We start from the raw sequence: 22,235 nt of genomic DNA on the forward strand, positions 1-22,235 counted from the left end.
ACTCGCACAGGATGTTCTAAGTTATGATGACATTTCAAAAACTTAACCTTAGGTTAAGATTTTGATGTTGATTCCCCTAACATGGTCTAAGTTCATTGACCCTTAATGACCTTTGACCTTGGTCATGTGACATGAAACTGAGGCAGGATGTTCAGTAATGCATGTACTTGAAACCTTATGGCCAAGTTTCATGAACTAGGTCCATATACTTTCTAAGTTATGCTGTCATTTCAAAAACTTAACCTTCGGTTAAGATTTGGTGTAGACCCCCCTAACCATCGGAAAGGTGGCGCCTATAGTCTCAACACTGCTATGCAGGTGAGACAAAAACGGCAACACTATTACTATGCAAATACATGTACTCCATACAAAGCGTTATTAAGCTAACTCCTTATGAGGTACTTCTGAAAAACAACTATCATTATGGTTAGGACTATTGTAACAAATTTTCTTTTTTCTCTAAACAAAGGGTAAATTCATCTCCTTTGTCTTTTATTGTTTGCCTTTCGGAGACACTTCTGAAAACAATGGTGACATAATTCACCATCACTACATGTACAGTAACATTTTTTTCATTCTATTCCTGTCCAAACCCAGGACATAGCCCTCTCCTTGGTAAACAGTCAATGACATTTTCAAGTCACGGTTTCAGTCCAAGCATAAAATCTTGATTGATGACATGTTCAGGTTTTTATTGCTTCCACAAAATGACTCGTCATGAAGAAACATTTTCCGAATGCAACATGCTTCAGTACAAACTTTAATTACATAGAACGTGTTGGTGAATATATCATCGGAGAAAGGGATTCAAATGCATATTATAGCGGAAACACTACCACAAATCATCACGAGAGGAGAGAGAAAGAAAGAGCAAGAAAGAGAGGGTATTAAAGAGAAAGGGGGGAGGAGTGGGGGTAGAGAAGGGTTTAGAGATCAAACTGAATCACAACATATACTTTTCTCAGAAGAATACTTCAGATACATGACTACTGACAATTACAGCTTTTCAATTATTACTAAACAGCTTTATCATTATTATTGTTATTTTTATTAATAACATACTTATTAAATTTCTACTATTAGTATCATCGCCATCATCATCATTGTCACCCCTATTATTTTGATTTTATCATTATCTCCATTGTTATTGTACTTGTGATGTTGTGTTGGCTGTTACAGCTGTAATTACATACAACATATTACAGTTCCTTTAGCTCTTACAAGCTGCAACAGACAATAAGTTCCGTTATTGTAATTACAAGCAGTAACACGAATAAATGAACCAATAAGATTTCAAAACAGAGCAAATTTGAACTTTTCATACTTTATTTGCTCTGGAATGATACAAATGATGAGTCTGTTATGTCAACAATCATCATGGCTCAAATGACACCTTTTAGCGCTACCCCAGACATGACAAAGAGGGTTGGCATGTAATTAACAACAATGCAAGAAAGGCAGCTAGGCGACCTTGTGGTGTTGCGGGTTCTCCATTCATTGTTGCATTTCTCTAATGCTTTGCTAATGTGGGCAATGCTTTCACACGCAAGCACTAAAAAAAAAGAAATTATGTGTGCATCATCTTTTTTTCATGGAATTTTCATGCATTATGAATAGAGATCAGACTTTTGGAATAGGCCTCACAAAGAGGGAAATTCTGAGAAATATTGTGCATCGTTTGGTTCGACTTGGGCAATCTGAACATGAACATTCAACAACCATTCTAATGATTGATTCTATATAAAACATTCTTGTCTATTTTCTTATTTTGATTGTTGTAAAACTGTTGGAATATTAATGAATAAAAAATTAACACCACAGTCATCCCTCATGCAATATATAAGCTGATCAACAATTCTTTTTCTTAAAAAAATAAATGTTTCTTTTTTTATGAATAATGAAAAATTATCTTTGAAGTTCAATAACCGTTGACTCTTATCACATCTTGTCCAGCTAAAGAATATTCAGAAAACGTCCCTGCAATCTATTAAATACCAATACTTCGGTTTGGGGGGTAAATGGTAGTAGTTTTATGATTTTTCATGAAATTAATATTCGTTAAAAAAAAAAAAAGCTCGAGTGGAAACATTTTTCTTCATGATTTGTCATATAATTCTCATTCATACATTATTTACATTACAGTATTGTGCAGAATGATTTCTTCTTTGTACAATGATTTAATGGCAATGTAAATAAATGTAATTGACCTTTACTGTTTGCCTTTAATCCAGGCACATTAAGTACATACATTCCATAAATAAAGAAATTGAGAACAAAAGTATTATCTTTAACCTTTGTAAAACAATTCTCAGAAGTCTGCAATGGCACGATTTTATCTTCAGGTGAAATATTAAAACAAAGATCGATTTTAATGATGATGTGTACAAAGACAGAGTAAAAAAAATTTAAAACTAGTATACAATTATCATTGTTGACACAATTCAATGTGCTGTTCAAATATAACAGTAAATCTATGACATTAAAAAAAAGGTTCAGAAGTCTCAAAGGTTACCCAACATCTAACTTACGAAAAGCTCCTTTTTCTCATTTTTGGGGGGTAATTCATTGTCCCTTTGGCTAACTGGGTAGTCCCTGTAAGAAACATATTAATAGGAATCACAAAATTCAGCAGTCAATAGGCTTATATTAATTTCAAAATTAATTAATATATTAACCTAATGTCATATCTACATTATATTTCATCATTCGCATCCGATGGCAAATAACAATGGAGTGTAAAAAAAAAATCAGCAGATCTTGTTCCAATATATGCATGGACTATGGACTGACAAAGTGATTCTTCTTTTTTTTTGTCAATGTTTAAGGGGAAGTTCACCCTGACAAACAGTTTATTGTAAAATAATAAAAAATATTGCCGAAGGTTTGAGAAAAATTCATCAAATAATTAAAAAGTTATTAGAATTTCAATTATTTGATTTGTGACATCATATGCGAGCAGCATTCCTAAATGTAATTTTCTCAGAAAATTGAAAATTTTTTTACTGTACCTTTTGTATATATCAATAGACAATTAATTTCACACCAGAACATGAGTAGAAAACAAAATTAAGTCATCAGGAACCATACAAAATTTGAAATTCATGCATTTTATATTACATAACACATGGGGCAGCTGCTCGTTTATGACGTCAAAAATCCAAAACTTTAAACTCTTATAACTTTCTCACTCTTTAACGGATTTTCCTCAAACCTTCACCAATATTTTTTACTAGTTTGTCTGCTATTTTTACAACAAAGTTTCCTTCAGGGTGAACTTCCCCTTTAAATCAAACAGGAAAGAAATGTGCAGAACATGTGCCACTTCTCTCACAATTTGTAAAAAAAAAAGAAAAGAAACCTTCACACCTGGGATTTGGATGTATTTGCAGTCTTGTCTGAGAAACTGATGAATCAATAAAGTCAAACATTTTATTAAACTACCATGCAATAACATTATTTTTAAATGTTAGTGAGACAGGAAAAAGGAGAGCACTTCCTTGTCTACTTTGAGAACATTGAATAACTTCAGTATAATCACTTATTTTCACTTATTGAGAACCTTTCACTACCTCATACAGGTATTATTACAGTGTAATGTATTTTGGTTATTTAATTTCTCACATACATACATGTATATACTGTATTCATGCCCATTTTCTGCAATTTTCATGTTGATTGGTTTTTATTTGCAAAACCTAGAGAAGAAAAAAAAACTGTAAACATTGTAGATGAAGAACTACATGTAACAATACGAAATTGAACTATCTCTATTTAGATACATGTAGGAATGTATACTATCCCATGGGCATAGTATATTACTCCAATTTACTCAACCTACATGTATACTATGTACATCACATTCCTATATGTAAGTGTCACTGCAGCAGTATGCAGTGAAGGTTTATAATTTTATATTTACATGTTTTTTATTAATTAAGTTTTTCATTCTTAAAATGATATTTAGTGTTTGTCCATAATGATATCTTATAACTTGCTTTCAGTCTACAGATTTTGATCATGTTTAGATATTGAAATTAGTCTAATTGGAATATATATCTAGTAGGCATATATAATATTTTCTTGTACATAAAGCTTTTCATATAGTATTCAGTATGCTTACATGTAGTAGATATATACTTGTACATATTTCAGTGTTATAAGAACTAGACACTCTGATTAAAGAGAACTATGTTCTCTGTGAAGGTTCTATTCATTCCCAGAGGAGCAATTGTCTGGACCTTCAGACCCTTAGTACACAAACTTGGCCACAGTAATTGTAGAACAATGACCCCCTTTCAGTTTGTGCAGCCCCCCTTTTCTATAGTTTCAACTTGTACTGGTAGAGCTTGGCTTGGGTTTTTAGCTTTTTGAGAAAGCCAAGTCATTACATTTCGGAAAGCCAGCGAGTTAACATCATATTTTAGACACCTCAAATATTAAGTTCGATCTATCGATACCTTCGATTCAGTTTCAACAGTTCAAAGCCTCCAATTGGTAAGAATAGTTTTATACTTCACTATTATAAATATTTCTATGTTAATTTCTTTAAAGTACTAGTAATATAGTTAATTTATATGCATTTTAGAACTCAGTTTAGGATATTTCTTATTGCAAAGTTGTAGCTTTATTTCGAGATCATCTTTATGATTAATAAGTACATTACAGTACCTATATTTGTCTTCACTTTAAATGGTTTGATTTGTAAATTGTTAGCAGTAAGTTTATTAATGTCTTCATTAATTTCTGTGATGTTTTATCTATAGTTCATGAGACATATTTGTTAGTAAAGCTTTCTTGAATATTTTGTTATTCATATTATAAGGAAATTCCATTTAGTTACATTAATTAGTCTGTACCTATGTAATTGATGAACTTATTATCAATTTCTCCTTTTGATGCTAGCTTGTTACATAATCCAGTTTTTATGTAGTTTGTTTAGTTTATTCATATTTGTTTCACTTAGCTGTTAGAATAGTAATTTAGCATACATTTTCAAGTATTTAGTCATAGCATAAAGTCGCATTATTAGTTTTCTTTTGTAATATCATTTGTGAATTTGAATACTAAATGTTCGTTCTATTTGTTCTCTTTTTCTCACAGTATTCTATCTACCTACTACCTACATCAGTAACTACATACTACATCTGTATCTACTTTACTTGATGTTACATGAGAGATTTGCAATTAAATTCGAATCGTCATCGGTAATTCTCTCTGTTCGGAATAAGTTTCTTTTGGAGTGCATTGTTCTTCGAACCCCCCTTCGAACTCGACCGAAACTCCTTACTTAGCATCTCGTGTTAAGTGAGGCAGCCACAATAGAATACAAGGGACTGATAATTCGTCGATGAAACTGGATTTCGTGATTTCGCTATGGAGAATCAAACAGATGCTGTGAGTGTTGTCAGTCACAAGTCAGCGCGGAGCAGAGCAAGTAGATCTTCTCGAGCAAGCAGTAGGAGTGATCACCTTATTCTACGTCGCCAGGAAGCTGCCATTAAAGCAAGTTCGGCATTCGATGAAGAAGAGGCTAAGCTGGAGTTGACACTTCGAAATTTAAGGACACAACGAAAGCTAGCTTGTCTTCAAGCCGAACAAGCTGTTCTGGAGGAGAGCGCTGAGTCTGAGTTTTCTCATGGACCCGAAGAAAACCACGATCTCAAAGACATAAAAGAGGAAAACGAAGCAGAAAGGATTTCACGTTTTCTTAATCGCCAGGGAGAGGAGGAAACTCCTGTCGTTACACACCTAGAATTGGGACAGTCGTCCACAACCGTGAGTAATTCATCTGACGATATTCACAAGATCGTCTCCTCACTTGAAAAACTCGCACAGTCATCTCTTGAACAAGGTGTGTTAAATCGTCATATGTTGATTCAAGCCCAGTTACCAAAAGTCGATGTTCCTTTGTTTTCTGGAGACCCACTTAGCTACCCTCTGTGGAAAAATTCGTTCGACTCAACCGTACATACGAAACCACTTGATGATGGAGCCAAATTGAATTTGCTTCACAGCTGTGTCGCTGGGAAGCCGAAAGAAATTGTTCAGCACTTTGTTTTGATTGGCTCCCCGGATGCGTATGAACAAGCTCGAGAGACTCTATCTAGACGGTACGGCGACCCGACGGTTGTAAGCTCAGCCTTCACTTCTAAGCTAAATTCGTGGGGACGCATCAACAGCCGTGACGCAACCGGACTTCAAGATTTCTCAGACTGCTTGGCAAAGGTCGTTGCTGCAAAGAAGTCAATAAAGAGCCTGGGGATTTTGGATTTTCCTCAAGAAAATTCAAAACTCGTCGAAAAGCTCCCCTCATACCTCGAAAGCAAGTGGAGGGATGAAATCGATCGCTACAAGGAAAAACACGGGAGACAGGAATACCCTCCTTTCATCGCCTTCGCTGATTTTGTGAGGAGAGCGGCGGACAAAGCCAATATCCCAGAGCTCAGTGCTTCTGTGCGGGAGCAGATAAAGCCAGTCAACCCGAAGCCAAGTGGAAAGCATGCTCGAACTTTTGCTACTGAAGGGAAACCTTTCAAACCTTCAGGCAAGCCATCCAAGGACAAGACCTGTCCATATTGTCAAGATAATCATCTCATCGAAGAATGCTCCAAGTTTAAAAATATCACCCTCGAAGAGCGACGGACATTCTTCTTCGAGAAGAAGTTGTGCTTTGGATGTGGGCTGCACAGCAACCACCGGAGCAAGCAGTGTAAAGCCAGGCGTTCGTGTACTGTTTGCGAAGGAAGGCATCTATCCTGCTTCCACTCGTGGCAGAAACAGCCAGTCAAGCAGGAAGAAGCAACCGCAAACTGCACCTCGGTCTGTAGTCTCCAAGAAGTTCAAGGAAAAGACCACTCGATGATTGTTCCTGTGTGGGTGAGGAGTGTCAATAACCCATCCAAATCATTCTTAGAGTACGCGTTATTGGACGAACAATCTAATGTCAGCTTTATATCACGCAAACTCTACAATAAGCTAAACCTCCAAGGCCAAAAAACCAACCTAAAGCTGACTACGCTGCATGATACTTCGATGATTGATACTTTCAAGGTGCAGGACTTGGAGTTGCAAGACCACAAAAGGCAAAACATCGTTCGCCTACCCACTGCCTTTACCAGGGATGACATTCCTGCCACAAGGTCTCAAATTCCAAAGACTCAGATCGCTGAAAGATGGCCTCACCTCATCCGCGTGGCAGAAGAGATGATGCCATATGACCAGACTGTCGAAGTTTCTCTTCTCATCGGAACAGACTGCCCAAGTGCAATTCGACCTCGAGAAATCATCGCTGGAGGAGAAGCGGAACCTTATGGGCAGAAATCTCTACTTGGTTGGGGAGTCGTCGGAAGAATCTGCAAGGATCCAATCGAATCAAGTTCAGCTAGCTGTCACAAAATAGCTGCTGAATTGTACCAGAACCTCGCATTCCCAACCAAGGCCAAGGAACTTCTCATCGAAGACAAGGTGATTAAAGCTCTAGAGACTGACTTCAAACATGACAACTCGAAAGAACCAATGTCAATTGAAGACCATAGATTCCTTCATCTCCTTGAGGAGGGAATAGTGAAGAGACAGGATGGGCATTATGAAATGCCACTTCCACTAAAGACAGATAATGTAAGCCTTCCATCAAACCGACAAGTAGCTGAAAAACGATGGAGACAGCTAACAGCTCGTTTCAAGAAAAATCCTCAGTTCCTGAACGACTATCGAGCCTTCATGGATGAAGTTATCAAGACCTGCGCAGAGAGGGCACCAGTTCACAGTGTGGAAGGGATGGTCAACTATGTTCCCCACACAGGAGTGTACCATCCTCGAAAACCGGGCAAGATTCGTGTCGTTTTCGATTGCTCGGCAAAATGTAATGGCATCTCCCTCAATGACCATCTTCTTCAAGGCCCGGACCTTACTAATGGACTTCTCGGCGTCCTATGTCGCTTCAGGCAAGATGATGTCGCTTTCATGGCCGACATCAAAAGCATGTTCCACCAATTCTACGTTACTGAGAAGCATCGAGATCTTCTTCGCTTTCTCTGGTGGGAAGACGGCAATCCAAATTCCAACGTGATCGAATATCGGATGAAGGTGCATCTGTTCGGAGCGACAAGCTCACCAGGCTGTGCCAACTTTGGTCTCAAGAGGGCAGCAGATGATGGTGAAGAGGAATTTGGGAGTGAAGCTGCCAACTACATTCGTAAGGAGTTCTACGTAGACGATGGACTGAAGTCGGTATCGACATCGGAAGAAGCTGTTGCACTGCTGAAGTCAGCACAAGGGATCTGTGAAAAAGCAGGGCTTCGACTTCACAAAATTATGTCGAACAAGAAGGAAGTTCTGCAAAAATTCACAACAGACGACATGTCCAAGGGCTTGGCTGATCTGAACCTCGATATCGATCCTCTACCTCTGGAGCGTGCTCTTGGTGTAGTCTGGTGTGTTGAGAGCGACAGTCTCCAATTTCGCATCGAGCTCAATGATCGACCCCTTACCAGGAGAGGTGTCTTGTCAACTGTCTGCTCTATATATGACCCTAATGGCTTCGCTAGTCCAGTGACTCTACGTGGGAAGCAGATCTTGCAGAGTTTATGCCGAAGCAAGATTGACTGGGATAGCCCAATTCCAGAAGACATCAGACCACAGTGGGAGAAATGGAGAATGGAGATAAGCGAACTGGAAAACTTAAAGATTCCACGCTGCTACAAGCCCCAGAACTTCGGTTCAGTCAAGCATGCTGAATTACACCATTTCTCCGACGCCAGTCAAAATGGTTATGGTCAGTGCTCATACCTTCGACTTGTGAATGAAGAGGGTGAAGTATCGTGTTCTCTTGTCATCGCTAAGTCTAGAGTGACCCCTCTCAAGCACCAAACCATTCCAAGACTTGAATTAGCTGCTGCTGTTATCTCGGCCAAGATGAGTGCGTTTCTTCGCAAAGAACTGACATATCATGAGATTCGTGAATACTTCTGGACAGACAGCAAAATCGTGTTGGGGTACATCAGCAACGAGTCCAGAAGGTTTCATGTCTATGTAGCCAATCGAGTGCAACAAATACGCAACGTATCTGATCCTGCGTCTTGGTACTACGTAGACACTTCAACCAATCCAGCAGATGATGCTTCTCGAGGACTCACAGCAAAAGAGTTGTTGGAGAGCAGCACTTGGCAAGCAGGTCCAGGCTTCCTGCATGAGAAAGGACTGTTTCATCCTCCTGAACCCATTCGAATTAATGTGGAAGAAACCGACCCAGAGGTGAAGAAATCAACAACGCTGTCATCTAGAGTTGAAATTCACAACACCTTCGACACCAGCCGGTTATCGCATCTCTCTAGCTGGAACCAAGCCAAGAGAGTAATAGCCTTGTGCGTGAGACTCAAGCAGCGTCTAAAGATGAGAGAGATCAAGCTCAAAAAATCGCCATCTTTGAAGAGACCAATACCTAGAATATCTCTGAGCGTTGCTGACCTCCAGGAAGCAGAGTTGGAAATTCTCGGCTTAATCCAGAAAAGGCACCTTGGTCGCGAGCGAGAGGTACTCACCAACCTGGATGTGTCAGATGACAACAATCGACAGATTGCGAAACGGAGAAATGATGACATAAAGCCAACAAGCTCATTGTATCGATTAGACCCATTTCTGGATAGCAAAGGTCTAATTAGAGTCGGAGGTCGAATTCAGAGGGCAAATATCCCAGACGATGTGAAACACCCGGTCATCGTCCCCAGAGATGCTCATCTAACAGCACTTCTTATTCGGCATCACCATGAAGAAGTGAATCATATGGGCAGAGGATCGACTCACAATCAGCTTCGTCAAGCTGGTTACTGGGTGATAGGTGGTTCGTCAGCTGTCTCATCCATCATCACCAAGTGTGTGACCTGCAAGCGACTTCGTGGACCTCTGGAGAAGCAGAAGATGGCAGACCTCCCGACAGACAGACTGGAACAGGCTCCTCCATTCTCTTACTGTGCTGTCGACTACTTTGGGCCGTTCTCGATTACCGAGAAACGAAGCACAGTGAAGCGATATGTAGCACTGTTCACCTGCATGGCATCCAGAGCTGTTCATCTGGAATCAGCCAACAGTCTCGACACCAGTTCCTTCATCAACTGTCTTCGAAGATTTGTTAATCGCCGTGGACCAGTCCGACAAATTCGCTCTGACAGAGGAACTGCTTTCGTTGGTGCCAGAAATGAGCTCCGAGACGCCTTAAAACAGATGGACCAAGACAAGATCCAGCAGTATCTTGTTGAAAATAACACTGACTGGATTCCCTTCGTAATGAACCCACCTCATGCATCACACATGGGCGGCGTATGGGAGCGCCAGATTCAGACAGTTCGTCGTGCTCTAGAACCCCTAATGATGTCTGCGGGAAAACAACTAGATGATGAGGCATTTAGAACATTTCTTTCTGAAGCAGAGTCGATCGTCAACTCAAGGCCTCTTACAACACAGAACCTGAGCTCGTCTGATGCTCCAGAACCATTGACACCTAACCATCTCCTGACTATGAAGGCCAAGGTAGTCCTCCCACCGCCAGGCAAGTTCCAGAAAGCAGACATGTATGCTAGAAAATGGTGGCGTAGAGTCCAACATCTTACCAACGAGTTCTGGACGAGGTGGAGGAAAGAATATCTAACCGACCTGCAAACTCGAAAGAAGTGGGCTCGTCCAACGAAAAGTCTTAAAGTCGGCGATATCGTCATCTCCAAAGAAGCAGATGATAACCGTGCTCAGTGGCCCCTTGGAAGAGTGTCGAAAGTGTATCCTAGCAACGATGGGCTTGTGCGCAAGGTCCAACTCGTCATGGCCGATTCATCGTTAGATAGCCAGGGCAAGCGTAAGAAACAACCCACCATGCTGGAAAGACCTGTACACAAATTGGTACTTCTCTTGTCTCCAGAAGAGACCTCGGAAGCTAGTGACACAGAAGACCAAGGGATTCCCCATCAAGGAGCCAGCACAACACAATGAACATTTCATTTGATTTAATTATTTTCCTTTGTTTTCCACTTTTTGTTCTTGTCTTTCCTCTTTGTGATTTCTTTTTCCACTCTTCTCTTGATAGTTCGCTCGAGTAGACTTTCACTTCATTCTTTGTTTCTGTATTTCTACCTTTCTTGTTCTCAACTACTGTAACCTTTTATCTCCTTTCTATTTCTCTCATAATCTACTTTCATATTTTCGCTCAAGTCAGTTGATTCTAACTATTGTATCGTTGCTTTTTGTGTTAAAAGCGCCAGCTGTTTTATTTTGATACTCGTGACAAAATTTGTTTAAAAATTATGTAAAGTCGTTTTCGTTTAGCTTTGGATTGGTAACTGCTATAATTAAGCAGTTAAAGGAGCCATGTCACTGCAGCAGTATGCAGTGAAGGTTTATAATTTTATATTTACATGTTTTTGATTAATTAAGTTTTTCATTCTTAAAATGATATTTAGTGTTTGTCCATAATGATATCTTATAACTTGCTTTCAGTCTACAGATTTTGATCATGTTTAGATATTGAAATTAGTCTAATTGGAATATATATCTAGTAGGCATATATAATATTTTCTTGTACATAAAGCTTTTCATATAGTATTCAGTATGCTTACATGTAGTAGATATATACTTGTACATATTTCAGTGTTATAAGAACTAGACACTCTGATTAAAGAGAACTATGTTCTCTGTGAAGGTTCTATTCATTCCCAGAGGAGCAATTGTCTGGACCTTCAGACCCTTAGTACACAAACTTGGCCACAGTAATTGTAGAACAATGACCCCCTTTCAGTTTGTGCAGCCCCCCTTTTCTATAGTTTCAACTTGTACTGGTAGAGCTTGGCTTGGGTTTTTAGCTTTTTGAGAAAGCCAAGTCATTACATTTCGGAAAGCCAGCGAGTTAACATCATATTTTAGACACCTCAAATATTAAGTTCGATCTTTCGATACCTTCGATTCAGTTTCAACAGTTCAAAGCCTCCAATTGGTAAGAATAGTTTTATACTTCACTATCATAAATATTTCTATGTTAATTTCTTTAAAGTACTAGTAATATAGTTAATTTATATGCATTTTAGAACTCAGTTTAGGATATTTCTTATTGCAAAGTTGTAGCTTTATTTCGAGATCATCTTTATGATTAATAAGTACATTACAGTACCTATATTTGTCTTCACTTTAAATGGTTTGATTTGTAAATTGTTAGCAGTAAGTTTATTAATGTCTTCATTAATTTCTGTGATGTTTTATCTATAGTTCATGAGACATATTTGTTAGTAAAGCTTTCTTGAATATTTTGTTATTCATATTATAAGGAAATTCCATTTAGTTACATTAATTAGTCTGTACCTATGTAATTGATGAACTTATTATCAATTTCTCCTTTTAATGCTAGTTTGTTACATAATCCAGTTTTTATGTAGTTTGTTTAGTTTATTCATATTTGTTTCACTTAGCTGTTAGAATAGTAATTTAGCATACATTTTCAAGTATTTAGTCATAGCATAAAGTCGCATTATTAGTTTTCTTTCGTAATATCATTTGTGAATTTGAATACTAAATGTTCGTTCTATTTGTTCTCTTTTTCTCACAGTATTCTATCTACCTACTACCTACATCAGTAACTACATACTACATCTGTATCTACTTTACTTGATGTTACATGAGAGATTTGCAATTAAATTCGAATCGTCATCGGTAATTCTCTCTGTTCGGAATAAGTTTCTTTTGGAGTGCATTGTTCTTCGAACCCCCCTTCGAACTCGACCGAAACTCCTTACTTAGCATCTCGTGTTAAGTGAGGCAGCCAAAGTAAGCATCAAGGAAAGATGAAAAAAAAATCCCTAGCATGAGATCATCAATGCATGCCAATGAAGCAATGCAGTAAACCATGAAATATTAGTTTCATTTCAATGGACAATGAGAGAAATATAGAGTCACAAATGTTGTATGCAGACATGTTTATTTGAGTAGGATTGGTGTGCATTGTGTCATGTTATGACTCAGCTGAGGAATAAATGTATGATTACAAAGTTGGTGAAATATGACGGAATGGGTTGGATTATTTTCTTGAGGGTTGCTGGCATATATCCAAATTCGTAGCCAAGTTAAATGTAATAGAGTTATGATGAAATAATTTTGAACCGAAAGAAACAAAATGCTATTTTTGGTCTCTTTTTCTCAAACAGTCTTAACCAACATTTACCAAAAATTGCAAACTAATTATTATTTTTTTTAATGTTCATTTTGACTCGGGCCTAAAAATTACCATAAAGAAAACATGTATGAAGGGAAAAAGACAAGGAAAGAAGAAAATGAAACTCAAGTACAGAGAGAACTTGTCAAGTGCATTCATGATTCAATGTAAAGTATGAGCATGGACATACTGCACATGGTATGTTCTCCAAGGCCATATCCTTTCTCATTACACGGTGGAATGCAATTTACCAGGGTAGTATGTACATGTACTTGTTAGCTGGTTACCAAGGGAACAATAATGACTTTGTCCCTCCAACCCAGTCACACACCAGACAGGCTTAGCTAAAACTCTAATTATGATAATTACCGGAGCTATGGATTAGCAGGTCTGTTCGAGCCAAAGCTGGGCAGCAATTATCCTTTTAATATCATTGAATGCTTGTCTGGGGGTGTTTAATAGATGGAAATGACACTTGCTAGAGGCAAGCTTACTCAAGGTGAGGAGTCCTGACTGCCAAGGTACATGTACAAAGACATTTCCATAACTTACCTTAATAAATCTCTGAACCAATATGATGCACATATATGGCACATGCTTTCGCTCCAAGTTGGTAAAACCATAGAAGTAAAAAATAAGAAGAATTTTGGTCATTTACTTTACATGTAGTCATGTTTCAAAAATGAAATCAGTCTATGATGGAAGTAGATGGCATATACGTATTAGGGGTATTAAGGGAAGACCATATGGTGAAGAAAGAAAGCATTTAGGATAGTCTGTATCAGGAGGATGCTTAAGATAGAAAGTGGAAGGAGGGGGGGGGGTCATCATGGCAGGAGAATCAGTAACCCTTCATAAGAGGGAAAATGCAGACTGAAAATAAGTGATGATGATTGAGATTATAAAGTTTGAATAATTTGTTTCTATTAACATTCAGTTTTATTCAAAGTTGCATGTACAGTACATGATCATCAGTGCTTCTTCTTTAGCTCGTATGTCATCAATGTATTTTCGGTACTACAATGAATAACTGATCCTCAATTTAAAATACATGTACATGTACTTGTATTCATTAATATCATTTAATATTGATTTTTCAAAAAAAATTAATGCAAGACCATTGAAGGTCATTGCCATGGATGCCCTGTTAATTGGCAATGGTTGCCCCTAAATCTTTTCATTCTACTCATTTTTGTTTGCTTTGCCAGAACCTACCTGTATTTGAATGAAAGACCTTTGCACCAAATGCACATACATGTACATGTAGGACGTGATGTACATGGCTTGAACAAATTGTAAATGAAATGCAGAATTTTTCTGCGAGGCATGTAAACCTTCAACGTAACTGCATATAAAAGAGAATACACTGTACCTGTTGCTAAACGGTGGGCATTTGTTTTGTATGGTTGTGTGTTGCAGACTCCTAAAAAGCACTACTAGTATCTGGTCATCCAGGGCGCGACAAACCCGCTTGCCCGCTTCAAGTGAAAATGACGTGCGGGCAAGCACCTCTCAAAGTCAATTACTCAAAGACTTGATGGTTTCCAACTAATCATTTTTTATTAAATCAAGGAAATGTGGAAAATAAATGACCATTTCATGGATTTAAAGATGCAAAATGTGAAATTTTAGCCACTCCACTTTTGATGATAAAATAATTTTTTCCGAGTCAATAAAGAGCTGAACATTTTTCACTGGCTTTCTTTATAGTTTCCAACTACGGTAAATGAAAGCAATTCTAAGGAAATATGTTACGCAGGTAGCCATTTCATGGATTTAAAGATACAAAATATGAAATTTTAGCAACTTTTGTTGAAGGGTTTTTTAAAACCTTAAATACCCATAAAATATCGATTTTTTTCTCCAAAATAAACGTAAAGACTCAGGCCTACGTTGCTGAAAATATACTTTTCAATGTATATTCTTTTATACTGGACATGATTCTCAATTGTTTTGTATACCTTAATAAAAATAAGAGTAGTGCCGTCATAATGAAAAAGTTATTTAAAAAATAGGGCAAGCAGTTTTTCTATCGGGCAAGCAAATTTTTTCATCACTTGCCCAACAGGGCAAGTGACGAAAAAATTTTTGTAGAGGCCTGTGGTCATCTATACAGATGTATGGTTTAAGTACATAAGATGTACAAAATATATCGAGTTAGAAATAAGCTAAAAAATAGATAACTAAAATGCATAAATAAATCCTATTAATGTGATGAAAGCAATAGCTCAGGAGGTGCGATACATGTAGCTCAGTCGGAAGAGCGGGGGATTCGTATTCCGGTGACCCAGGTTCGATTCCCACTTGGTGCGCTAGTGCCCTTTGGTAAGGCATTAATCCTCAGTACCAGGTCCTTCGGAGAGGACCTTAAGCCGTCGGTCCTCTGGTTGCTTGCTTACAAGCATTCATGCTTTCTTAGCAGTCAGGTAAAAAATCACCACCAATACCCAAACAATCTCCAATAATGTATGATACAAACCAATTTAAGTCTCACAAGTTTTTTTCAGTTTGTAAGAATTGACAAGCAACACAGGATAACAATGGTGTACATTTTGTACATTGTGTATTAAACTGAGTATCTTTTCAGTACAAAAAGAGAGAGTAGTCTTTGTTTAAAAGCTGTGGAGCAAATTTCAAAAGGACATCCCTGAAGAAAAGTCCCTAACATGTCACTTTATCGAAAAGAAATAATACACATAGTGAATATACTTCCAAACAATACTGCTTTGTTATCAATTATCATTTTTCATAATAATCAATTTTCATTACCATAGCTATCATCATACCGGATGAGGAACACAAGGTATTATTGATGGCACTCATCAATATAACATGACAGATCACCGACAGGGACATGGCTTATGATAACGCCAATTATCTCCTCTCATTCTTCACGCTCCAGGAGTGCTCGGGCAATTACCGCATCAAAATCTTTTGGGTCGGAAGGATGGACATACAGTATGTAAGACTTTAGAGTGGATGTACCTCATAACAGAAGTGTAAAAAGTGGGTTCGGGCTGAGCAATTTACTTGTGAAGCCAATTTAAACACCTACACAATGCAGAACTATCCACCTTTCCCATGTGAATATGCTTACACCAGTCAGAGCTATAAGAGGGTCACACCAATATACAACTACACTGTAAAGTGTTACATAAATCATGGACCCTGCATAAATGGTGTTATACCCCTTTCATAAACCTATCCTCCAATTAGCCGCCTAAGAGTAATGCGGATAATTCAATAAAACTTGCGTTCACAAACTCCGAAAATAAGCCGCATTATTTTTACGAGCGCTCGTCCTGAAAAAGGCGGATAATCGTCATGACAACTGGACACGCCCCCTCCGATGCGGTTGTGTTGGAAAAGGGTGACCTTGTGACCGCACCATGGCAATTATCCGCATTATTTGGAAATGCGTTCATAAACTCAAAATCTTGTCCCGATGCTGCAATTATGCGGATAATAGCAGCATCCATATAATGCAGATTACTCTTGTCCTCCTCCAATTTTACGACCAAATTATGCTGCTATTAGCCGCATAATAGGGTTTATGAAAGGGGTATAAGTCACACACACTCTTGCTGTTTTATAGACCATATACACTACATATCATCATCATCATTACTGTAACATCATCTGGTACAGGAAGAAGGTGGTGGCCTGTAATTCCTGGTCACTCATGATGTTTGTCTGGTGAATTTATTACTGTATGCATGCAGAGGAGTGGTATTCATGGTAGATCAAAGCAATGATCCCACCAATATTTATCTTTTATCAACACTTCAGTATTTGGTGTTTAAAACTCCACAGAGTAATTTAAACATACATGGGCTAGGTCCTCTCATAACATTGAATGGTGTTATTAAAACACAGAAGTTTTCAAAGGGTAGGGGAAGGCGGGGTAAGTTGTGACAGTTTTTTGCTTTTTGCATGTTAGAATTGATATGATTAATAATCTTGTCGAAATAAGTACCTTGCCTTAAAATTTAATTCTTCTGAAATATATTCCACCTATATATAACTTTCTATCCCCACACTGAAAGTCATCGTGACCTTTGAAAAAAACGATGTCAAATGGCTCAACTTGCCCCATATATGGGGTAAGTTTGAGCCACCTTCTGGGGTAAGTTGAGCCACAAAAACTATGTACAAAATGTATGAGGGGAGAACCAGCATGTCAATTTTTTGTTTAAAGTCTTTTCACTTGCTAATTCTCTATAAATACTAACATTCTTTAAAAGGAAAAGAGCAGTCATGTAAATTTGCTCCTTTCAGCCAGCATTTCAATCGATTTTTATGGTTTGTTTGTTTTTTAAGATATATTACCATACAAATTGCCATGGCTCAACTTGCCCCAGGCTGTTTGGCTCAACTTACCCCAGTCCGAACTTAGTGCGATAATTTTGTATCCACACATTTATTATGCATCCATCATATAAAAGACTATGACAAGAATGAAGATCCATACCTGGACTAATAATGTTGTTATCATGTCTTTATTATATTTAAAGACGTGTGTGTCAATTCCATTGTGACTTATGGGACATTTGATAGTTTTTTCCACATAACTAAAGTACATATCTGAAATAGTAGCTGCACAAACATGGATTTTCTTTGTTAATCTCTAAGAAGAATACTGAAACTTACTACATACAAAAATGTATGCTTGCAGCTTGGTTTCATAGGGTGCTATATCTTCAGAAGTGTCATTGTGACTTATGGGACATCGATGGACCACACAAATTGAGCTCTTTTGTTCAAAGTGCCATATCTATCTCAGTTTTATGACAATGTTTTTAAATTTGGACTTGGAGACTCACCAGTGATAGTGCTCACAAACAGTACTTGAATTGGACTAGATTCATTTCATTTGTTTCAGTAGTTGTGTGCAATCATGTGTGACTTATGGGACAAGTGAATGTGACTGATGGGACCCTATCTCATTTCATGGAATTTACATTTCCTCTCAATAACTTTTTAAGTCAAACTTAATTTCAGCATGAAGAAATATTCCCTAATAACATGACACCTTTAATAATTCATGCCATGGTGTCAGAAATACATTCAACAAAGGGCAGAAACATCTTTTCATGCACTTCATGAATATAAAGGGAACATTAACCCCCCCCCCAAAAAAAAAATACTTCCTAACTTGTCAGCAAGCTTTAAGAACTGTAATCAATTAAGTACAAAATAATCAATAAACAATTACAATCATAAATATTTAGCAAACAGATGAAAAATGAACAATTAGAATAAGAATGTACACACTTTCCATTGTGACTGATGGGACAAAATGATAGGACATATTTGTTACAGATGGACAAATAAATGTTGCTTTTCTCTATCTGTCTCATACAGAATGGTAAGAAAATTACCTTTTCAGTGTATTGTATGTAAGCAAATTAAGACATTAATGCTGCCATGAAGTATATCAATATTCTTGTTAATATACATGTATTCTCTGTCATGTCGAAAGCTGATATTTTTCATTAGTTGTTGATGTTTATAATAAAACAAATAGAAATCAGTGCACATGCAAATTTTTGACAAAAAACATGAAAATTTTGGCATAAATTCTTTAAAAAAAAATATTCTACTATCTAAACTACATGTATACTTGTAAAAAGTGTATTCATTTACATGGAAGATTTTACCATTGTCTCTGCAAAAAAATATTAAAATAACTGATTTTCATGAAAAATCCAAGATAACCGCCAAGATGGCCGCCAAAAATTGCCAATTTTGAAACCTATGGGACACAATTTGGCAAAGGGTATCATCAAGATTCATTAAATATACACTTTAGGCTAAACAAAAAAGTTAGTTAAATAATATATCATGGGGTGCACCCTATCACAAATTCTTTATTTTGCCAGCTGCTTGGATTGTTATGTCATCTCTTTCATAGAAATTGACAATGCCTGTATAAAGGACATCACCATTTATAGAGTACCGAAGCGATGATGTCAGCTGCCATGGTGTCATGGCGGCGTGGCGGCCTGGTTCTAAACAAAATAACCAGGGGGGGCCGTTTCATAAAGCTGTTTGTAAGTTAGGAACAACTTTAAGAATGACTGGTGATCCTTTCTTGTATGCTAAAACATTGCCAATTTATGATGACATTTACCACAAGGATCACCGGTCGTTCTTAAAGTCACTCTTAAGTTACGATTAGCTTTATGAACCAGTGCCCTTTTACAACTTTCAGAATTATGGTAACAACCAGGGACAACACACATCACCATTTTTGCAAATACAAATAGGTATTGACGATCATGCAGCTGCGACTCAGATTAGAACCGGCCGATTCGATGTCATGACATTGTGACGTCACACTTCGGTACTCTGCAAATTGCGCATGTTACTTTCTATTGGCAGGAGGCAGGAATGATTCTAAGAAAACTTGATTGCAAGCTTCTGAACAACTTTTTGGCATTCACAGGGGCTGGTAGGGAGTGCTGTATGTACCCTTTTAATATCTCTGCTCATGGTAGCCTTATGCATCTGAGGACTGTTGCTCTTATTTCGACAGGATCCATAGGATCGCTCAACTACAAAATTTGTGACTGATGGGACATTGCAATAAGTTTAGTTTCCATGGAACTATATACCAAGTTCACATCATATGTCAAACAGTAGATGCATACCCCAAGGAGACAAGAAAACCAAGAGAGTGATCTGGACCTTAAAAAATGAATAAAAGCTGGGGTGAAACAAACCCAATTCACCTGTACTCAAGCTTTGCATTTTAGCGATCATATTCAGTTTTCTCCTTTTTGGGGGGATGGGCACACAATCCAAACTTTTTTTTTGTTCCATGCACTGCCTATGATATTCTGACTGTTTTTTCTGACAGTCAGCATACTGTTCTCCAGCTTTTAAGCATTCTCATCTCACTCTTTGATGTCATGGACAGCTTTAAGGTGGCATGGTTTACGAACTGTATGTGTGACTTATGGGACATGTGACTTATGGGACTTAAATGTATGTCCCCCCAGAATAGCTATTTCAAGTCCAATACAGATGCAGCTTAATTTGTTGAAGCAAGCATGTAATGTGGTAGATAAAAAAGTCCAATACTTGTCTGCAGGAGTCTATGGCAGCACATGAGGAAAACTTAATGCTTAAAACTGTGACTTATGGGACATCAAACAAACATACATTGAAATGTATTTTGTGCCTCACCGTTTCACTGCAGCATGTAAAACAATACAGCTAATGGTAAATTACTGCTTGGAAGTCACATGGACAGTAGAATTTTTCATCAGCACCCTTTGCATGCCAGGAGCCAGGGATGGGTCAAAGTTGTACAATTTCTATGAAATCTTAGTACCAAAGTGCAACAGAGTGCACACTGTGTATTTTATGAATGAATGAGGGTATAGTGAATATAATTGTGTTTTTGTAAACCTTAAACTGTATACTTTTAAACAGAATAAACAAAATTGCTCAGAAAAGAAATTTTTGAAAATGGAAAAATGCAACATTTGGCTGGAATTGACCGTGTGTGTTTATAAAGCACTTATCTATTTCACACTCTTTTTCACTTTTTTGGCTGAAATTCACATTTTTCCCTCTAAAAAACTACTTTTTGTTTCAAAGTTGAAAACAATTAGGTGGGGTTAGGGGTTATGCTATGGGTCATCAATACATGACACCACCACAATGTTGGACTCATTCATTATTGGCCTGGGGCTGGTGGCTCAACTTGCCCCTATGCTCAACTTACCCCGCCTTCCCCTACATGAGACAGAGTTCACTACTGTCCCTTGGTCTACATGTAAGACAAGTTGGTCTAGAGCATTTTATTCCAACTCCTTGCAGTTTTATTTATCATTTCTTCTTCAATTAGTTTTTTTATAAGTACAATGAAATAATATTTGTCTTAAACTATCTATATATTTCAGTATACTACTTGGCTTAATAACCAGTTTGTTTAATATACAGGTGAATCTACACAAGTCAAATCTTTTTATAGGGACCATAGAATTCAGTTTTTACTTTGGGAAAATTAGAAAGTAAATTAGGTTTGTATTTTCTGGTCTAAAAAATTCCTTGACTTTTGTAACAGGTGGTTATTCGATTTCTGGAAGGTTGACATTTGAACTAATGTACGTCTTCAGCTATAAGCTCATTAATTCTATCATCTTTGCCTGTTTTTCACTTTGAAAAAGACAAAAGGATTCATTTTGGACCAAGTGATCTTTTGCCCATGTGGTCATGAGATCTCCTATGCAAGTTGGACAAATGAATTATGAATCAAAAGGGTTAGGCCCATCTGCAAATTAGCAAAAATGGTCATCAGGTATTGTGGTAATCAGACCAAGTGCCAGTTGAATAGACAAAAGGATCAAAAGGGTTCGAATTTTGAAATTGTACCAAGTTATTTTAGACAAAGTAATGTACATTTAAACCCAGGGGGGGGGGTCAATCATATGTACATGTATGTGCATTGCAGCTCTAATACTCCTGAATGTACCACAGGGACACCTTTTCTCTCCACTTTCTGCGATACCTGTCTTCCTACCACACCACTGAAAATTCTGGAGTCAGGAGAAACATACAATCTACACAATGTTTACATCTACTGAAGATAAACAAGAAATGTCATTTCAATTTAATCCTCCTTCATTTCCACTTCTCGACTAAATTTTAAGAAATAATTACATCTTTACCAAGGTAACATTAACATATACATGTACATGTATAAATGGCCATGTATTTCAAACTCACCCATCAAAAAAGGGTAATTTTGTGAATATGCTTTTTCATTTTTCATTCTTAAATGATATACAAATGGCATAAGTTAAAAATGTATGACCAGATAATGTTGTTTACTGAGTGTAATAAAGGTACATGTACAGATTGAATAATAATGGAAAACGATTGGATATTTCATAAACAAACTGACTGAATAATAAGGGTGACTAAATATTCTTGAATTTGTTCAGTCTGGCTACTCCTATCGATCAAATACATATAGTACTTTAACTTGATTATCTATGATAGGCCTACACTCTTACTTTTGTGAATCTATAAATTGGAA

General features: G+C 37.4%; 1 protein-coding gene across 2 annotated transcripts; it reads left to right on the forward strand.

Moving 5' to 3' along the window:
- The first annotated feature begins 3,874 nt into the window (after window positions 1-3,874).
- On the forward strand, window positions 3,875-12,688 carry LOC121407935. 2 transcript variants are annotated; one of them, XM_041599192.1, is made up of 2 exons: window positions 3,875-4,494; window positions 5,101-12,688. In XM_041599192.1, exon 2 carries the CDS (start codon window positions 5,374-5,376, stop codon window positions 10,975-10,977), a length of 5,604 nt encoding a protein of 1,867 aa, XP_041455126.1. In that variant the 5' UTR covers window positions 3,875-4,494; window positions 5,101-5,373; the 3' UTR covers window positions 10,978-12,688. The 2 variants fall into 2 exon arrangements, 1 of the variants encoding a protein (XP_041455126.1); XR_005968965.1 differs by lacking the exon at window positions 3,875-4,494 and having other exon boundaries at window positions 4,880-11,974; window positions 12,581-12,688.
- The last annotated feature ends 9,547 nt before the right edge of the window (window positions 12,689-22,235 follow it).

This window comes from Lytechinus variegatus, chromosome 2 (assembly GCF_018143015.1).
Source record: "Lytechinus variegatus isolate NC3 chromosome 2, Lvar_3.0, whole genome shotgun sequence".
Lineage (NCBI taxonomy): Eukaryota > Metazoa > Echinodermata > Echinoidea > Temnopleuroida > Toxopneustidae > Lytechinus > Lytechinus variegatus.

What these genes read in the sequence shown, in the direction of transcription:
- LOC121407935 (XM_041599192.1), top strand. Translation starts at nt 5,374, where the DNA reads ATGGAGAATCAAACAGATGCTGTGAGTGTTGTCAGTCACAAGTCAGCG.